General features: G+C 39.0%; 1 protein-coding gene across 1 annotated transcript; it reads right to left on the reverse strand.

Moving 5' to 3' along the window:
• Positions 1-382: 382 nt before the first annotated feature.
• Positions 383-8,542, reverse strand: LOC148046446 (vomeronasal type-2 receptor 26-like). The gene is made up of 4 exons (XM_087712034.1): positions 8,084-8,542; positions 5,914-6,777; positions 3,561-3,687; positions 383-1,548 (listed from the first exon to the last, which is right to left on the reverse strand). The coding sequence occupies exons 1-4, from the start codon at positions 8,390-8,392 to the stop codon at positions 650-652; spliced, it is 2,199 nt and encodes a 732-aa protein (XP_087568160.1). The 5' UTR covers positions 8,393-8,542; the 3' UTR covers positions 383-649.
• Positions 8,543-17,613: the final 9,071 nt, after the last annotated feature.

The following is a 17,613-nucleotide window of genomic DNA, read 5'->3' on the forward strand; positions in this document are numbered from 1 at the left end:
ATAATTCTAGGATAGTAATATTGGATTAGAATATTAAATGATTCAATTTTACTACAGATAATTAGAAATAATAGTACAGGATTAAAAATTGGCTGGAGGCAATAACAGGGGTTAAAATAGAATGGAAACCTGAAGTTTTTTTTAATTAGGAATAATGTCTGCGAAATACAAAAAAGAAATCCAGTATTTAATACTACATATAATTACGGCGGCAAGGATTGCCTTTGCCCAGAAATGGGAAAAAAAACTAACTCCAAGCGAAGATAAAATAATAAGAAAGATTATGGATTGTGCTGAAATGGACAAACTAACTAAAGAAATCCAGGGAAAAGAATCAGAATTCTACCAGATATGGAATAAATGGTATAGGTGGATGGAGGAAAGAAACAAGAATCAATGAAGGAATGTAACAAAACTCAAAAAATAATAGTTATGAGTAAAATAAGAGGGTTAAGAATGGTGAAATCCAAATGAAATACAATAGAAGGGGAAATAATATAAGGTGAGTGGTATCGATTGATAATTGCTATTAGAAAGAACAGGAAGCTCCTCTTTGTATTGTATTGTGTAAATGTGGTGTACTTCTAAGTTTTGTGTATTTTACACGTTTCCTAATAAAAAAAGAAAAGAAATAATAGTACAAATAATTTTATGTTTTCCTTCTTAACTGTTCTCTATTGTTTAGTGCAGGCTTCAAGAGAATGATGTAGCATTTAGAGAAAAAAATGCAAATCAATAACCCAACACTAGACGCTATAATGGAGAAGACCTCTACTGCAACCATGTATTTTCCTTTGGTGCTCAGATATGATGGAACAAAGGATAGCCAGACACTGCAGAAGACCAACATACTGAAGGTGATAAATTTGGCTTCATTGAAAGCATCAGGCAATTTTCTAGCTAGAAAAGCCACTGTGAAACTGATAAAGGCAAGGAAGCCCATATAACCCAAAACACAGTAGAACATGAAGACTGAACCTTCATTACACTGCAGAAAGATTTCTTTTGCCCCTGAATTTGTGTCAGCATCTGGGAATGGGGGAGAAGCCGTCACCCATATAGTGCAAATAATTCCTTGAATTAAGCTGCAGCCCAACACAATGGACATGGCCAATCTTCTCCCCACCCATTTGGTCATCTTAGACCCAGGCTTGGTGGCCATGAAAGCCAGAACAACAATGATGGTTTTGGCCAAGACACAAGAAATGGCCACAGAGAAGATGACCCCGAAGGCAGTTTGGCGAAGGAGGCATGTCACTGTGCCTGGTTTTCCAAGAAATAACAATGAACAAAGAAAAGACAAGAAGAGAGCAATAAGGAGAGCATAGGTGAGATTCCGGTTGTTGGCTTTGACTATGGGAGTGTCCTGATGTTTAATAAAGATCCAAAGGACTCCAACTGTGACCAAAGAAAAGAAAAGAGCAGAACTGACCAAAATGATCCCCAGAGGTTCTTCATACATCAAAAACGTTGCAATCTTTGGAAGACACAAATCCTGGTTAGCATTTGCATATTGATCTTCTGGACACTGAAAGCAATCGTCCATATCTAGAAAATAAATCAGCAACTTACAAATTGCATTGAAATCCAAACTAAACAGTGTGTGTTTTATAATTTTCTGCCACCGAAAAAGGCGGGGATGTTGTCCACTGGCTCATCTCACTTCCGCATATAACCACCAGCCATTTTTTCACTATCAGAGGCCTTCAGGAACGTCTTCATACAGCAAGGCTAGCAAGGCTTTCCTGGAGGCTTCTGTAGGTGATAACAGAGCTCCAGATCGACCTTGCTGGGCAGTTTGGATGCAGATGGTCAGTTTGTGGCCGGTATCTCCTTCACTCATTGGAGCAGGCACAGCAAGACACATGTCATAGCCATGCCCGTGCCATCTACCTAGGTGAAGACAATATGTGGGTGGGAGAGTTTTTCTTCTCTCTCTCCCTCTCCCTCCCTCCCTCCCTCCCTCCCCCCTCTCTCTCTCTTCACCCACCCACCTCCTGCTCTTTTCTCCCACTCTTCTCCTGCGTTGCCTGGTCACAAGAGCTGAAGAAATGACAGTGGAGGTTTAAGCAGAGACACGATGACACCCAGAGGGGCGCTCCCCTCCACCATTGGTGGCAGGGTCTGCTTTATCGCATGCCTCCTTTCTTACTCCAGCCCCTCTCCTCCCCTTGCTCAACTGCTACTGCCAGGTTGCTGCCAGGGGAAGTGAAAGAAAGAGAGGATTCTGCCTACCAAGTATTCATCTGGCTATTGTCCAGAGGTGGGTTCTGCATCCCGTTGCAACCGGTACAGTGCAACAGGGCCAGGCATCCACCACATGAATGCACGCAGTATACACACACACACATGCACAGCATGTACATACGTACTTACCACCCATGACGCTCCAGCTGCTCAGCGGAGCATTGCAAAGGCACTGTATGCTCTGTGCATGTGTGCAGAAGCCCTGAAAACCTCCAATACTGGTAATGAGCGTGGGCAGGTGGGTGGGCCCTCTGGAGCACCATACCGGAACTGTACCTAGTGCTCCCAGCAGGCACAGGTACTCCCGTACTGGGGCGTACCGGTCATAACCCATCACTGCTACCGTCCTTAATCTGGTCAGATTCAGCATATAAATTTGCTGATTTTGAGTGTGCGTGCATATGCACGCTTTTTATCCCCTGGTTGGGTATAAAAAACAGCTTCTAAAGTACAGCTGATCATCTGAGTAATGAGAAAAGCAGGGGAAACCCAAAAGATCACTTCACTCACTAGCGCCTCATTAGGGCTGAAAAAAAGCTTCAAAAAAACTATATTTGGCATATAAATTGCACCCAAACTATTAACCTTTTGGGGGGGGGGGAGAAGTACATCTTATACTACAAAAAATACGGTATCTATCTATCATCTATCTATCTATCTATCTATCTATCTATCTATCTATCTATCTATCTATCTATCATCTATCTATCTATCTATCTTACAGTCTATCTATCTATCTATCTATCTATCTATCTATCTATCTATCTATCTATCTATCTATCTATCTATCTTACAGTCTATCTATCTATCTATCTATCTATCTATCTATCTATCTAATAGTATATCTATCTATCATCCATCTATCTATCTATCTATCTATCTATCTATCTATCTATCTATCTATCTATCTATCTATCTACAGTATCTATCTATCTATCTATCTATCTATCTATCTATCTATCTATCTATCTATCTATCATCTATCTATCTATCTATCTATCTATCTATCTATCTATCTATCTATCTATCTATCTCTATACAGTATCTCTCTCTCTGTCTCTCTCCAGTATCTATCTATCATCTATCTATCTCTATATCTCTATATCTACCTACCTATCTATCCATCCATCCATCCATCTACAAACACACACACACATATCCTGTAGGTATAGCTATATGTGCATATACATTTCCTACATTTTATATCATCCATTTGTCAACATTAATCTACAGTGCTGAATTAAACCTTTTTTGCTGTTTTGACTCACAGTTTAATTAGGTATATTTCCAGGACACCAAAAGTAAGAACTTACCTACGTGGTTTGAAATCTTCCCATGTGGACATTTCAGACAATCATAACAACAAAATGGCTTCCCTTCTATCTTGCTCCTCGTATAACCTGAATGGCACTTCTTATTGCATAAAGACAGAGGTTGGACCTGTTCACAAAGGAAAGGAGAGAATGGTTTTCTCTGTCAAATTTCTAGTAAATTGTAATACAGTGCTAAGGACGGTCCTTGAACAGTCATTCTCTTTCCCATTTGTGGTTAAACTTCTGTTTTAGGAAAGAATTAATTCAGTTGGAGAAAGTGCTCAGCTATACAACCATCCAGCACTACAGAGCATTAAATAAGTTAAGTAGCTTAATTAGGTTAAGGTAGTTAGGTATGTTTGAAAGCTAGATAGACCATTATTGCATTTGATTTTTCTACAACATCCAAAAATTTTGCAATATCCATATTTTTTAACATCTGTATGACTCTTGCTGAATGGGAAAACAGACTCTTTCAATATGACAAGAAACACCAGTTCTTAAATGCCCCCATAACTCCATTCACACATCCAATTTAGAAGACACGAAAGGGCTCACCAGGTAGCTTCCAGATTTGTGTGGAGAACATTTAGGACTCTTGGAGAATTTGAAATATTCTCCACCTGAATTTCTTTGTAGAATTTGGTATTAGCAGACCCTAAGGGATTAAAAAAAAGATATTTGTCTACAAGTCAAAATTGAACTGGACATACCTGATTAAACCTCTTTGGCCATATAATATCATCCTCATTAATAGTGAACCATTGGGAATCCATGGGTTCCATCCTTCCAACTCTGACTCTCTGAAAAGAGAGATTTGGGAATGTGATCCAATTCATAATATCAAATCCAGTATCCAATTTTCCATTTTGGTTGAAAGCAATTTTTTGTCCAACGGTGTTATTGAATGAGACTCGTCTCATTAATTGGTTAAGCTAAATGGGAAGAGAGGGAAAGAGAGAGAGAGAGACAGATAGAGACAGACAGGCAGACAGAGATGAGGTGTCAAGGTTCCAAGTAATAGATCCATTGCAAGCAAAAACTCGGGCGCAGATGAATTCCTCAAAGAATAGTTTTATTGGAAATATCATATTGCACATATCTGGTAAAAACCAACTCTGAAGGGCCACTTGTTTTTCACACAATTAAAAGTTTTTTTCTCTCAATCACACAAAAATTCACATGACCCAATCATGGCAGCATCCACAAGTGGTAACATCACTCCTTCCTTCAGCCAGGTGCGAGAATGTCCTTGGTTCCCTGGGGAAAGTATCTTATTCTGACTATACAACCCTAGCTAATCTCTAATCCCTCCCCTCCCTCAGTGTGGCAACACTGAAACTCCAAAATGGCTTCAGCCAGATCAGCTTCAGGGTTGACATAAGGTAATTCAAGGTGATAAGATTCATATCACATTTCAAAGGTACCAATATTTTTTCGGAAACTTTTAATTTTATTTTTTTATTACATAGACAACGTCACATGACAATAGAAAAAAAAAACAATGGGAAAAGGAGAAGAAAAAAAAAGGGGGGGGAAACCCTCCATCATCACATACAATATGTCATTTGATCACAGGTGCATCCCTACTAAGTTTATACATCCCATATCTCTCTGTTGTATATTTAATAAACACCACAATAAGCTAGGGTTTAAAAAAAAGGGGGGGGAAGGAGGGGAAAGCCAAAAAAGCCAAAAAAGCCCCCAAAAAACCCCATCATCACATGCAGCATGTCGTTTGGTTAAGGTACCAATATTTTATCAATGTTTAAGAGAGATGAGTAGGCAACGCAATAATAATAAATGATTTTGGTAACCTTTGGAACACATGTATTCATGTTTTACAATATAAAATATATATTGCAAAACCAAATAAAGTAAATGGCATAAGACATTTTAAATCCTTGTCTTAATGAATGTGCAGGTATTATAATATTGTATATGCAGATATCTTTTTATACATTATTTGGATTATAGTTAGCCAGAATGTGACGTTTAGCAAAACTACATGTTTTGATACAACCTATTGGAAGAATGGATTAATTTAGGTTTGGAACAAGGATAATAAATATGTGGTGCGGTGGACAAGAGGTAGAGCTCTTGCCTCACAATCAGGAGGCTGTAAGTTCAATCCTAGGTAGAGGCAGATATTTCTCTCTCTGGGCATACTGAGAATATATCTGCTGAAGAAAACTCCACATTGGCGACATGAATGGCATCCGGCCATTAAAACACTCGACTTGCTCCATTCAATTCACCAGACACAATAGATTATGGGGCCGGTAAAAGAAGATAATGATTAGGATGATAAATATGATGAACAGCCAGTAATTAACCTGGCTTGAGTATTTACTTTCCAGAGCTTTTGATCCAGATGTTCCAGTTTGGCTTCATGTCCTCTAGCTCTGTATTCCACCATCAATGAATGGAAGTCATGCAAAGCATGTGCCACCACATGGATGGCATTGTAGATGCAGTAGCTATGGCTAGTCATGTCCATTTCAAACACAGATGTAGGAAGAGTTTCCAGTTTTTCCTTCCCAGTGCAGGGAACCTCATTTTTATCTTCATTCATAACAGAGATGGAGAAGGAACATTCAAAGGCATTTTCCCAGAAGAGCTTGATAAAGCTATTTTCTTTTTCTAAGATGGGGTTCTTCATCTGAACAAATTCTTGGAATCCTGACACCTTCTCTGAATGAATTGCAAAAGACAGAGCACCATGGAGGAAGACTAGGTCACTATTCCGCAGAAAGGAAGGCGAAGTGAAGTCCATCTCAGCTGTCATAACCCAGATTTTACCCTGTCTCCACAATGGAGCATCTTCCTCTTTCAAATTAGTGGAAAGAAGTCTCAGAATTAAAATTCCATAAATTTCACCATGGACCAGTAGTACATTAACAGTGCTTTTCATAACCACCATGTACATTACAAGTCCCACGTCCACCACCTCAGCAATGTTATTTGAATAATCAACAATGGGAAATCTTTCAATGAAGTCTAGACAGATCCCCTTCTGGGATAACATGGGAACCAGATCTTGTATGAACTTCTCACCACTATCACTATCCCCAGTCAATATGCCAATCCACGTCCATTGGAAATGCAACAGTAATTGAGAGATTCCTTTATATTGATGGTCCATAATCGGGAACATTTGTTGATACAGAATAGCTTCTTTTTCTGTACTACTTTCAGTGGAGGAACCATACATTAACTTCAAAAAACAAAACAAAACAAAAGAGGAAATAGGCAACAGGACACTTATTCTCTCTCTTTTTTAAAAAAAAAAGATATTATTCAGCCATTTAAATGATGATAGAGATATTAATACACATTCATATTTGATTTTCCAATTTTATAATGCAACAGACAATAGAAAAATTTGTCTTATAATACATTAGATGCTCTGAATGTAAAATTCCTGTTAGAATCCATCCAGTTTCTTCAATTCTGTTGTCTCAATTGCTGTCATTTTCTACAACATACAGCATATTTCCTAAATTCACCCCACATTTCTTTCTCTTCCTTCAATAATATTAAAAGGAACTGATAGATAATCCCATAAAATACTTTTTATCTTTTTACTGTTCTTAGAATGTTCTAGATGCAATCCTAACTTGCATTAACAGAAAGATTCAATCAAGGTCACACACAGTACTAATACCCCTCTATAAAGCCTTAGTAAGACCACACCTAGAATAATGCATCCAGTTTTAGTCACCACAGTATTAAAAGATGTTGAGACTCTAGAAAAAGTGCAGAGAAGAGCAACCAGGATGATTAGGGAACTGATGGCTAAAACATATGATGAACGGTTGCAGGAACTGGACATGGCTAGACTAGTGAAGAGAAGGACCAGGGGAGACATGATGGCAGTTTTCCAATATTTGAGGGGCTGCCACAGAGAGGAGGGGATCAAGTTATTTTCTAAGTCACTTGAAGGTCAGGCAAGGAATAATGGATTGAAACTGGTTAAGCCTAGAAATGGCTGGTCAACCTAGAAATAATGAGAATTTTTCTGACCGTGAGGACAATCAAGCAATGTTACAGCTTGCCTTCAAAAGTTGTGGTAGCTTCATCACTGAAAGCTTTCAAGAAGAGACTGGGCTGTGATTTGACAGAAATTGTGTAGGGTCTTCTGCTTGAACAGTGGGATGGAGTAGATGACCTACAAGGTCTTTCCAACTCTGTTATTCGGTATTTTGTATTTATTCTGTATTTATCTGTATATTTTTCGTAATTGTTTTTCTTCAATCAAACATTAATTAATCCTTGGAAAGGCACAGCATACTTGTTGATTTTTAGGTCTTTCGAACAATACAAGATCTAAAGGCTTAAGGTCATAACCTTAAAGTCTTTAATATGCCACAGCAGAATTCTCTTGCAGTATATAGAAGTCATCATTTTTTGTGAAAATGATTCTCTTTATATAAAAAATATAGCATAAACATATCCATTACAATAAGGGAACAGTACATGGATGGTTATCTATTTGATCTGGGCTCCATCAAAGCTGATACCTGTGGCATCTTGTAAAGGGACAGGATGGTAGCCATGTGTAGACACACATCAGCAGTAGGTCCTCCAATGACTGCTATTGGTCGGTGCTGTGTATCACAGTTGTAGTTAGAGATGAACTGGCCCTTTGTAGAGAAAAGTTCCAGTGAGGCACGATACGTCCAACTTGTCATGAAGTAGGTGTTATAGATCTGAAAACCAAGAGTGTGATTGGGTAAAAGATGAGGGTTTCTGTTGATTTCTTTGATGGCAAATTCTAGGGCCAAGATGTGCTGGTAGATTGAAGTCATGATCCTGAAAAGGAAATACATATTTTTTTAACTATGCATTCAATTAAAATGAAAGGACATAACATACAGCTGAACTTACTAAATTAGTATTGCAATTATTTTGAAATGAATGAGAAGTGTCATAACTGACTGTTTTGCCTTTGAAAAATACCAGTTATGAAAATGATTCTTCTCTTCCTTACTATTATCTATCTCTTACCAGTTATGACTATAACCATGTTGCTTGTATCTTTCTATTTATATTGTTTCCTAGTGTGATTTGATAGCTTATCGGCAACCTTGACTATCACTGTGTTGTATCTTTATTCTTGATGAATGTATTATTCTCCTTATGTACACTGAGAGCATATACACCATAGACAAATTCCTTGTGTATCCAATCACACTTGGCCAATAAAGAATTATGTTCTATTCTATAAGACATAGCCAATCCATTGCCCAGGAAAGCATTTTGGGATACTCACTGTAAGAGATGAGATTTACTCACTGAGCACGGAGATCCACTCACTACTGCAAATCACATCTTTCAGCTTTAGCAGTATATAAATATTCCAATCATTCCATCAAAAAGAATTTTATCTGAGCTTCCTTCTACTCTAGGAATGCTTTCCCATCATAGAGCTGGAGCTTAGCTGTTCTTCCTTCTTTTCTCATATTTGGTGTTATATATCCTTTTCCTGAATACAAAATTCTATTTTTGTGAAATGCTTGATGATTTTCACATAATCATGGAAAAAAATGAAGGGGGGAAAAAGAAATATTTTTTCCTCAGGATATAATCAATCACAATACGGAGGATGTGAGTTCAATCCTAAGTAGAGGCAGATATTTCTCTCTCTGGGCATATTGAGAATATATCTGCTGAAGAAAACTCCACATTGGCGACATGAATGGCACCCAGGCAGTAAACACTAGCTCCATTCAGTTGCCCAAGACCAACCACGCAAGGAATTAAAGCAATAGCAATAGCGCTTATATACTGCTTCACAGTGCTTTACAGACCTGTTTAAGAAGTTTACAGAGTCAGCCTATTACCTCCCAACAATCTGGGTCCTCATTTTACCCACCTCGGAAGGATGGAAGGCTGAGTCAACTTTTTGCAGGTCAGGATCGAACTCCTGACAGTGGGAAGGCAAAGTTAGCCTGCAATACTGCATTTTAACGACTGCGTCCCCACAACTTTCTTATGGCATAAGTTTTCCTGCTTGAAGCAGGGGGTTGGACTAGAAGACCTCCAAGATCCCTTTCAACTCTGTTATTCTGTTCTGTTCATGGGTTATGGATGAGGTTAATGAAAAGAAATATGGTGATTCTGGAAAGAAGGACGAGGAGTAGAAGGTAGATGACTAGAGTGACATCCACCAAAGAAGATATGTTGGCAATCACTGGAAGCGATAAATATGAAAAGGTGTTTGAGGTGTAATTAATTTATTTTCTGTTAGTAAAATATTATACAGCGTGATTCCTCTAACGAACCTCAATCAATGCATGCGTAACAAGTACAAATACAAACTCTAAATTTTCTAATCCTCTCATAATGGATAATGGGTCATGGATAAAGCTTATGAAACTGAAATGTTGATGGAAAAGGAGGAAGAGTAGGAGGACGAAGATCCAGCAAAGAAAATATGTCAATGATCACAAGTAAGGCTAACATAAACATGAAAAAAATCTTCAGAGTTCAATTTAATTTGTGTTCTCTGTATAAAATCTTACACAGTGTCCTCAAAGAGCTCCTTAGAGGGTTGTTTGCTGAAGTCTATCATTGTCTGGAAGACGTAGAGCTGAGAGAGCAAATTCACAACGATGACATTTCCTGACTGATACTGCTTGTGAAGAAAAGGCAGAGGGTCACTTATGCTGCATTGAGCTCTACGAATCTTGCACATCATTGGAGGTAAAATCAGACTAACCAAAGCTGCAAATATCATCACCTTCGACAATAGCATTTCCTCTGTAAGCCAATTTCACCGCTCCATCATTCTCTTTCATTAAATATAATTCTACTTGAGCTTATAGCTCAGCCATCCCCCAGGATTTAGAGGTGAATTTGAAGTAATTACACAGGGATTCATAATTGCAATAGAAAAGTCCCCAATTTCAGAAGCAAAGCTCTGGGAAACTTTGAACAAGAAAACATTGCCAATTTAGCTAAGATTACTTTTAGCATCTCATAGTGTAGTAGTAAAACATACAGATGTTTCTGATGACTGAGAGCAAGAAAAGAATCTTAACTAATATTTGTTGTTATTAGTTGAGAAGTTGTGTCTGACCCATCAAGACCTCATGGACAACATTCCTCCAGACCTTCCTGTCCTCTACCATCCTCTGGAGTCCATTTAAGCTCACACCTACTGCTTCGGTGACTCTATTCAGCCACCTCATTCTGTCGTCTCTTTCTTCTTTTGCCCTCCATCTTTCCCAGCATGAGGCTCTCCTCCAGTGAGTCCTTCCTTCTCCTTAGGTGCCCAAAATATATGAGTTTCCTCTACAGGATCTGGCCTTCTAAAGAGCAGTCATGGTTGATCTCTCCTAGGACTGACCAGTTCGATCGCCTTGCAGTCCAATGGACTTGCAGAAGTCTTGTCCAACACCATAGTTCAATTGAGGGTGAGCTGAGCACCGTCAATTCTTTGGAGCTTAGACTTTGTTATGGTCCAATTTTCATAGCCAAGCATTGCAACTGGGAAAACCATAGCCTTGACTATACACACTTTTGTTGGCAGAGTGATGTCACTGCTTTTTAGTATGCTATCTAGATTTGCCATAGCTTTCCTCCCCAAGAGCAAGCGTCTTTTAATTTCTTGGCTGCAGTCCCCATCTGTGGTGATCTGAACACATGCTGCGCCAACTTTGCGCAGTGAGGCGGAGTAATTCAACACCCCCCAAAGAACGTGTGTGTGTGTGTGTGTGTGTGAGAGAGAGAGAGAGAGAGAGAGAATTGGATCAAAATTGGTGGCCAAAGGAGTGGAGGGAAGGAAGGAAGGAAGGAAGGAAGGAAGGAAGGAAGGAAGGAAGGAAGCCCTGCCCCCTGTGAAAAAAACTGAAGATGGAGCAGTGAATGAATAAACCATAAAAGCAACAAACAGTTAATGCGTAAGTAAGCTGAGGAGCAAGTTCTCAACTAAGGAAGAAATATAAGAAAGAAATATAAAAAGCTCAATATGCCAAAACTCTTATTTTAGTCTTCATTTAATTACTTGTATTGTAGTCTGATGTAACATCTTTTTAAAGTTAATGTTAGTTAGAAAAGATAGGGTACAAAACTAAAATAATAAAAAAATTGTACATTCATTTTGAAAAATAAATGCAATACTTGATTAATTTCATATCTTTATTTAAAATAGTTTTGGCATGGCATATGATTTTATTGACTCAGTTGGAAATGATGTGGATGTTGTATCTGATTCTGAGGTATATATATTCTTAAGTAACATAACATATAGCATATTGTCCAAACTTGCTAGACTATTTAATTGATCTTACTACTTTAAAGGGGGAGAGTTTCATGATAAATTATTTTATTACATTTATGTTGCATTTATATATTATATTTATTATTTTTATATTCCACATTATATATTTGTATTGTTATTTTAGTGTTTATTGTCAATTTTGATAGATATTATATTGATATATCAATACTGATTTTAATCATACTAAATAACAATTACTGCTATTATTTATCAGCATTAAATATTTACAGTTTTTAATATTGAGTTAGTCATATTTTAGAATAATAGCATTATCTTTTAATAGGATAATTGGCAAAATCTAATTCAAATGTGATGGGTTGCATTCCAAAGGAATGTGAGAGGACAGGTTGCCTGCAAAATGCCAGGAGCCAGGCTGTTGGTGCCATGTCTCTCTCTAGCCAGTCTAACAATGTAAAAGCTGAGCAAAGAGCCTTTTTTTTTCAGGGTGAGCGGAAAAGTATAGTGTTTGAGTGGCACTTTTCATGCCTGGCATTCATTAGGCTGAAACCTCGCTCGCAATCGGCACTTGACGCTTGGAATGTTGCACAAATGTCCAGCAGACGTGGCAGTTCAGTTCAGTTCAGTTTATTGTATTTATATGCTGCCCCTTTCCCCTGAAGGGGACTCAGGGCGGCTCACAACTCAAACCAGGGAAGGGGGATACAGACAACAAGTTTTTTAAAAAAACAAAGCATAACAATGCATAATTTAAAACACACAACAGTCATACCATTCGAGACAGGGCAACAGCTCTTTAGCCCCAGGCCTGTCGGAACAGCCAGGTTTTAAGGGCTGTGCGGAAGGCCTGGAGGGTGGTGAGGGTTCGAATCTCCACGGGGAGTTCACTCCAAAGGGTCGGAGGAGCCATAGAGGAGGCTCTCCTCCAGGTAGTCGCCAGTTGGCACTGGCCGGCGGATGGAATTCGAAGGAGGCCTAATCTGTGGGATCTAATCGGTCTAGTGGAGGTAATTGGCAGCAGGCGGTCTCTCAAGTACCAAGGTCCAATACCATGAAGGGCTTTATAAGTGACAACTAGCGCCTTGAAGTGTATCCGGAGACCAATAGGCAGCCAGTGCAGCTCGCAGAGGATAGGTGTTATGTGGGTGAACCGAGATACACCCACGATTGCTCGCGCGGCTGCATTCTGGACAAGCTGAAGTCTCCGAATACTCTTCAAGGGCTGCCCCATGTAGAGCACATTGCAGTAGTCCAGTCTAGAGGTCACAAGGGCGCGAGTGACTGCTGTGAGGGCCTCCCGGTTCAGGTAGGGACGCAACTGGTGCACCAGGCGAACCTGGGCAAATGCCCCCCTGGTCACAGTCGACAAGTGGTGTTCAAAAGTCAGCTGTGGGTCCAGGAGGACTCCCAAATTACGAACCCTGTCTGAGGGGCGTACTGTTTGACCCCCCAGCCTGAGAGATGGAATACTTGGCCAATTAGTAGGAGGGAAACACACCAGCCACTCGGTCTTATCTGGATTGAGTACAAGCTTGTTAAGCCCCATCCAGTCCCTAACAGCCTCGAGGCACTGACACATCACGTCAACCGCTTCACTGAGTTGGCACGGGGCGGACAGATACAGCTGCGTATCGTCCGCATACTGATGGTATTTTATCCCGTGCCGTCGAATGATCTCACCCAGCGGCTTCATGTAGATATTAAACAGGAGGGGGGACAGGACCGAACCCTGCGGCACCCCATAATTCAGGGGCCTAGGGGTTGATCTTTGCCCTCCGACCAACACCGACTGCGACCTGTCCGAGAGGTAAGAGGAGAACCACCATAGGACAGTTGCTCTCTTAGGTGCTCAGGCATGAAACTGTGCAGCTCAAACACTATACTTTTCCTCTCACACTGAAAAAAAATTAGAGGGAACATTGCATAGAAGCCAACTTTTTAGGATCTAAATGCCATCTATAGAACATCTTATAAAAATTTTCTCTCAGGTTTTGAGCTTGTGTAAATTTCACATTTCTTACCCATATTCTTTCCCATGTATCCAACATTATTGGTTCTTCAATATTTTGAGCCCACTTTATCATACAATCTTTAACTAATTCTGTTTCCGAATCCATCTGTATTAATACATTATACATCCTCTTTATATGCATTAAACTTTGATCTCTTATTTGTTTAAACAAATTATCCTCAACTTGGATAAAACCAATTTTTTGATCTATTTTCCACCTGGCTTGTAATTGCCCATACTGAACCATGTTTGGACTATCTTCTCCTCTTTTAATACCTCTAAAGATTTTAGTTGTAGTACCCCCCTTTCCAAAATGAGAAGCTGTCTGTAGGTAGTTCTATCCTGTTTTTGTGCTATATTCATATTTTCAATTGCATGTCTAGGAATTGCCCACATGAGTATCTTGTCATTTAATTTATATTGGTATTTTTTTCCAGACCCGCAGTAAAGCATTTCTTAAAATATGACTTTTAAAATTGTTATCCAATTTTTTGTTAAATAACAGGTAAGCATGCCAACCATATACCATATAGGTATAGGTAACATTTGGAAGAGAAATAAAAATTTTGGTAAGATGTTCATTTTCACTGCCGCTATCCTACCCAGCAAAGATAAGTGCAATTTCTCCCATTTTTTCATCTCTATCTGTATACTATGCCAAAGTGGTTCATAATTATGCTTATATAATTTCCCGTTTGAGGTTAAAATATTAACTCCAAGATATTTGACTTTTTTGACTACCTCACATCCTAACATCCCTCCTAGTTCTTCCTTTTGTTTAGTATTCATATTTATAGCTAATATTTTTGTTTTCCCTAAATTTATTTTAAAACCAGACACTTGATCATATTGATTAATCGTATTCATTAAAACCATACTGGATTCCTGCGGTTGTTCCAATATTATGACCAAATCATCCGCAAAAGCGCGCACTCTGTATTCTTGCTGCCTAATCTTGATCCCTTTTAGACCATCCAAGCCCCATATTTTATTCAACAATACTTCCAGAGTTATAATAAACAATAGTGGGGACAAAGGACAGCCCTGTCTTGTACCTTTTCCAATTTGAAAAGAGTCTGTTAAACTTCCATTGACTATGATTTGTGCCGTTTGCTGTTGGTATATTGCTTTAATTGACTGTAAAAACCTATCTCCTATCTGCATTTTTTGCAATATCTTCAACAAAAATTGCCAGTTAACTCAATCAAAGGCCTTCTCAGCATCCAAAAATATGAGCGCAGCAGGAATTTGGTTGTTCTTTCCCAAATATTCTAATGCATTGATAATTAATCTAACATTACTTTTCATCTGTCTCCCCTGTATAAAACCTGTTTGGTCGGTGTGTATCAATTGTTGAATAACCAGCATTAACCTATTTGCAAGTATTTTAGTAAAAAATTTATAATCTACATTAAGTAATGAGATAGGTCTATAATTTTTTGGTTGGGTAGTATCTTGATCTTCTTTGGGTATCAAAGATATAAACGCTGTCTTCCAAGATGGAGGCACCTTGCCTTCCGTTTGAATCTTATTAAATAATTCTCTAAGAGGTTCTATCATTTCTAACTGTAAATTTTTATAGTAAACCACTGTCAAACCATCTGTACCTGGTGCTTTCCCTAACTTTAGTTGCTTAATTACCTGCAAAATTTCCCCCGAGGTTATTGGTTGGTTCAATTTTTCCCTGTGCTCTTCTTTAACTGAGGGTATTTTCTCTTTATCTAAATATCTGTCTATATCTAAACCGTTAATTTTATCCTCTTTATACAACTCTGTAAAAAATTCCCGAAATACCTTTTGAATCTCATCCTGTTGAAACACCTCCTTCCCTCTGTAAGTCAGTTTAGATATATTTCGAGTTTTCCTTTTTTTCCTAATCTGATAAGCTAACCATCTGCCAGGTTTGTTTGCGTTACAAAAAGTATTGTGTTTCGCATATAACAAACTAGTGGCTACCTGGTCAGAGATCAACATGTCAAATTGAGATTTTAATATGGTGATTGCTTCCTTAACCTTTGTATCGCCTGGATTCATTGTTAACTCCAGCTCTTTCCTCTTAATTTCCTCTTCCAATTCTGTTCGTTTTAACCCTTGTTTATATCTATGTGTTTTATTTATATTCATCAGCACTCCTCTCATATACGCTTTGCTTGCATCCCATACGAATTCCATAGGTGTACCCTTATTCATATTAAAAACAAAGTATTCAGATAACAATTTTTTACAATCATTAATATACTTTTCATATCTAAATAAGTTTTCATTCAATCTCCAAGACCTATATTATTATTGCTGCTGTCCGTATATGTATTATAATAAAATTGATTACCTTTGCAAACGTCCCTCTAATCATCCAGAACAAAAACATGTCCGGTTTAAATTGAATTTGAAGGCCTGTTATTTCTTGCAACCAGGTTCTTATTTTAATCTATTATTTCCTCGCTTCCAGAATCGGCCACCATTCTGGTATCAGTGGTCTCCTTGAGTATCACCCAGACTTTCAGAGAAAAAGTCACAGTTCACACTTTGAATAAATTCCTTTCCAATCTTGTCTTTCCATTCCAGATGTCAATGGAGCAAAATCAAGGGTGAAATTTAGCAGGTTCTGGTAGGGTAAATTTTTAGTATTTCAGAGAAGTCACAAACACAACCTCTGGCTGGCTCCAGAGTGTGTGGGAATGGAGATTTTGCAGTATCCTTTCCCCTGGAGTGGGATGGGAATGGAACTAGTGGAATGGGAATGGAATTAGCCCACAGAACTAGTAGTAAAAAAAATGAATTTCACACTGGGCAAAATGGCACGTGAGATGATTCAGGTGATGTCTTGCACCATGACTTGAGATTCCCTACCTGAATCGGGAGGCTCTCACAACAGTCACTCGGGCCCTTGTGACCTCTAGGCTGGAATACTGCAATGTGCTCTACATGGGGCTGCCCTTGAAGAGCATCCGGCGACTTCAGCTAGTCCAGAACACGGCCGCGCGAGTGATTGTGGGTGCACCTCGGTTCACCCACATAACACCTATCCTCCGCGAGCTGCGCTGGCTACCTGTCGATCTCCGGGTGCGCTTCAAGGTGCTATTAGTCACCCATAAAGCCCTTCATGGTAGTGGATCTGCATACTTGAGAGACCGCCTCCTGCCAATTACCTCCCTGCGACCAATTAGATCTCATAGATTAGGCCTCCTCCGAATTCCATCTGCCAGCCAGTGCCGGCTGGCAACTACAAGGAGGAGGGCCTTTTCAGTAGTAGCTCCGACCCTTTGGAACGAGCTCCCCGTGGAGATTCGTACTCTCACCACCGTCCAGGCCTTCCGCATAGCCCTTAAGACCTGGCTAGCCCGTCAGGCCTGGGGACAAAGATAGCCGCCCCTCCCGAATGATGAATGAATGTTGCCTATTATTTTTACTTATGTGTGTCTACGTTATTGTTTGTATTCCCCTTCCTGATTTTATGTGAGCCGCCCTGAGTCCCCTCAGGGAAAAGGGCGGCCTATAAATGTTAATAAACTAAACTAAACTAAACTATTCTTTGGAGTCTTGGAAAATGAGATTAATTCAGACTAGTAGTACATGTCCTGCCATATCTAACCTAGATCAATACCCAAGTTGCCTGTTTTGGACATCCAAGTATGGTCTCTGAAAAATGTCACACTTAGAATACATGCCTCTTTTCTTGAAACATAACTATGTTAGCAAGCAATAAATAAAGGAATCGTACCATAGATTGCAATATTTTTTTAAAAAAAAAAGATTGAACAAGAGAAATGAAATAGACAAATAGACATTGTATATGA

Source organism: Thamnophis sirtalis, unplaced genomic scaffold (genome assembly GCF_051295495.1).
Source record: "Thamnophis sirtalis isolate CommonGarterSnake01/CBP01778 unplaced genomic scaffold, rThaSir2_p1.2 scaffold_4, whole genome shotgun sequence".
In the NCBI taxonomy this organism is placed as follows: domain Eukaryota; kingdom Metazoa; phylum Chordata; class Lepidosauria; order Squamata; family Natricidae; genus Thamnophis; species Thamnophis sirtalis.

Bases quoted from the DNA above. Each gene is read 5' to 3' on its own strand.
- LOC148046446 (XM_087712034.1), bottom strand. From the start codon at position 8,392: ATGTATTTCCTTTTCAGGATCATGACTTCAATCTACCAGCACATCTTG. The intron at 6,778-8,083 runs GTATCAGCTTTG...TGTTTTTTGAAG, and splicing joins CCCTTTACAAGATGCCACAG to TTAATGTATGGTTCCTCCAC. The intron at 3,688-5,913 runs GTAAATACTCAA...CTTTGTGAACAG, and splicing joins TGGATCAAAAGCTCTGGAAA to GTCCAACCTCTGTCTTTATG.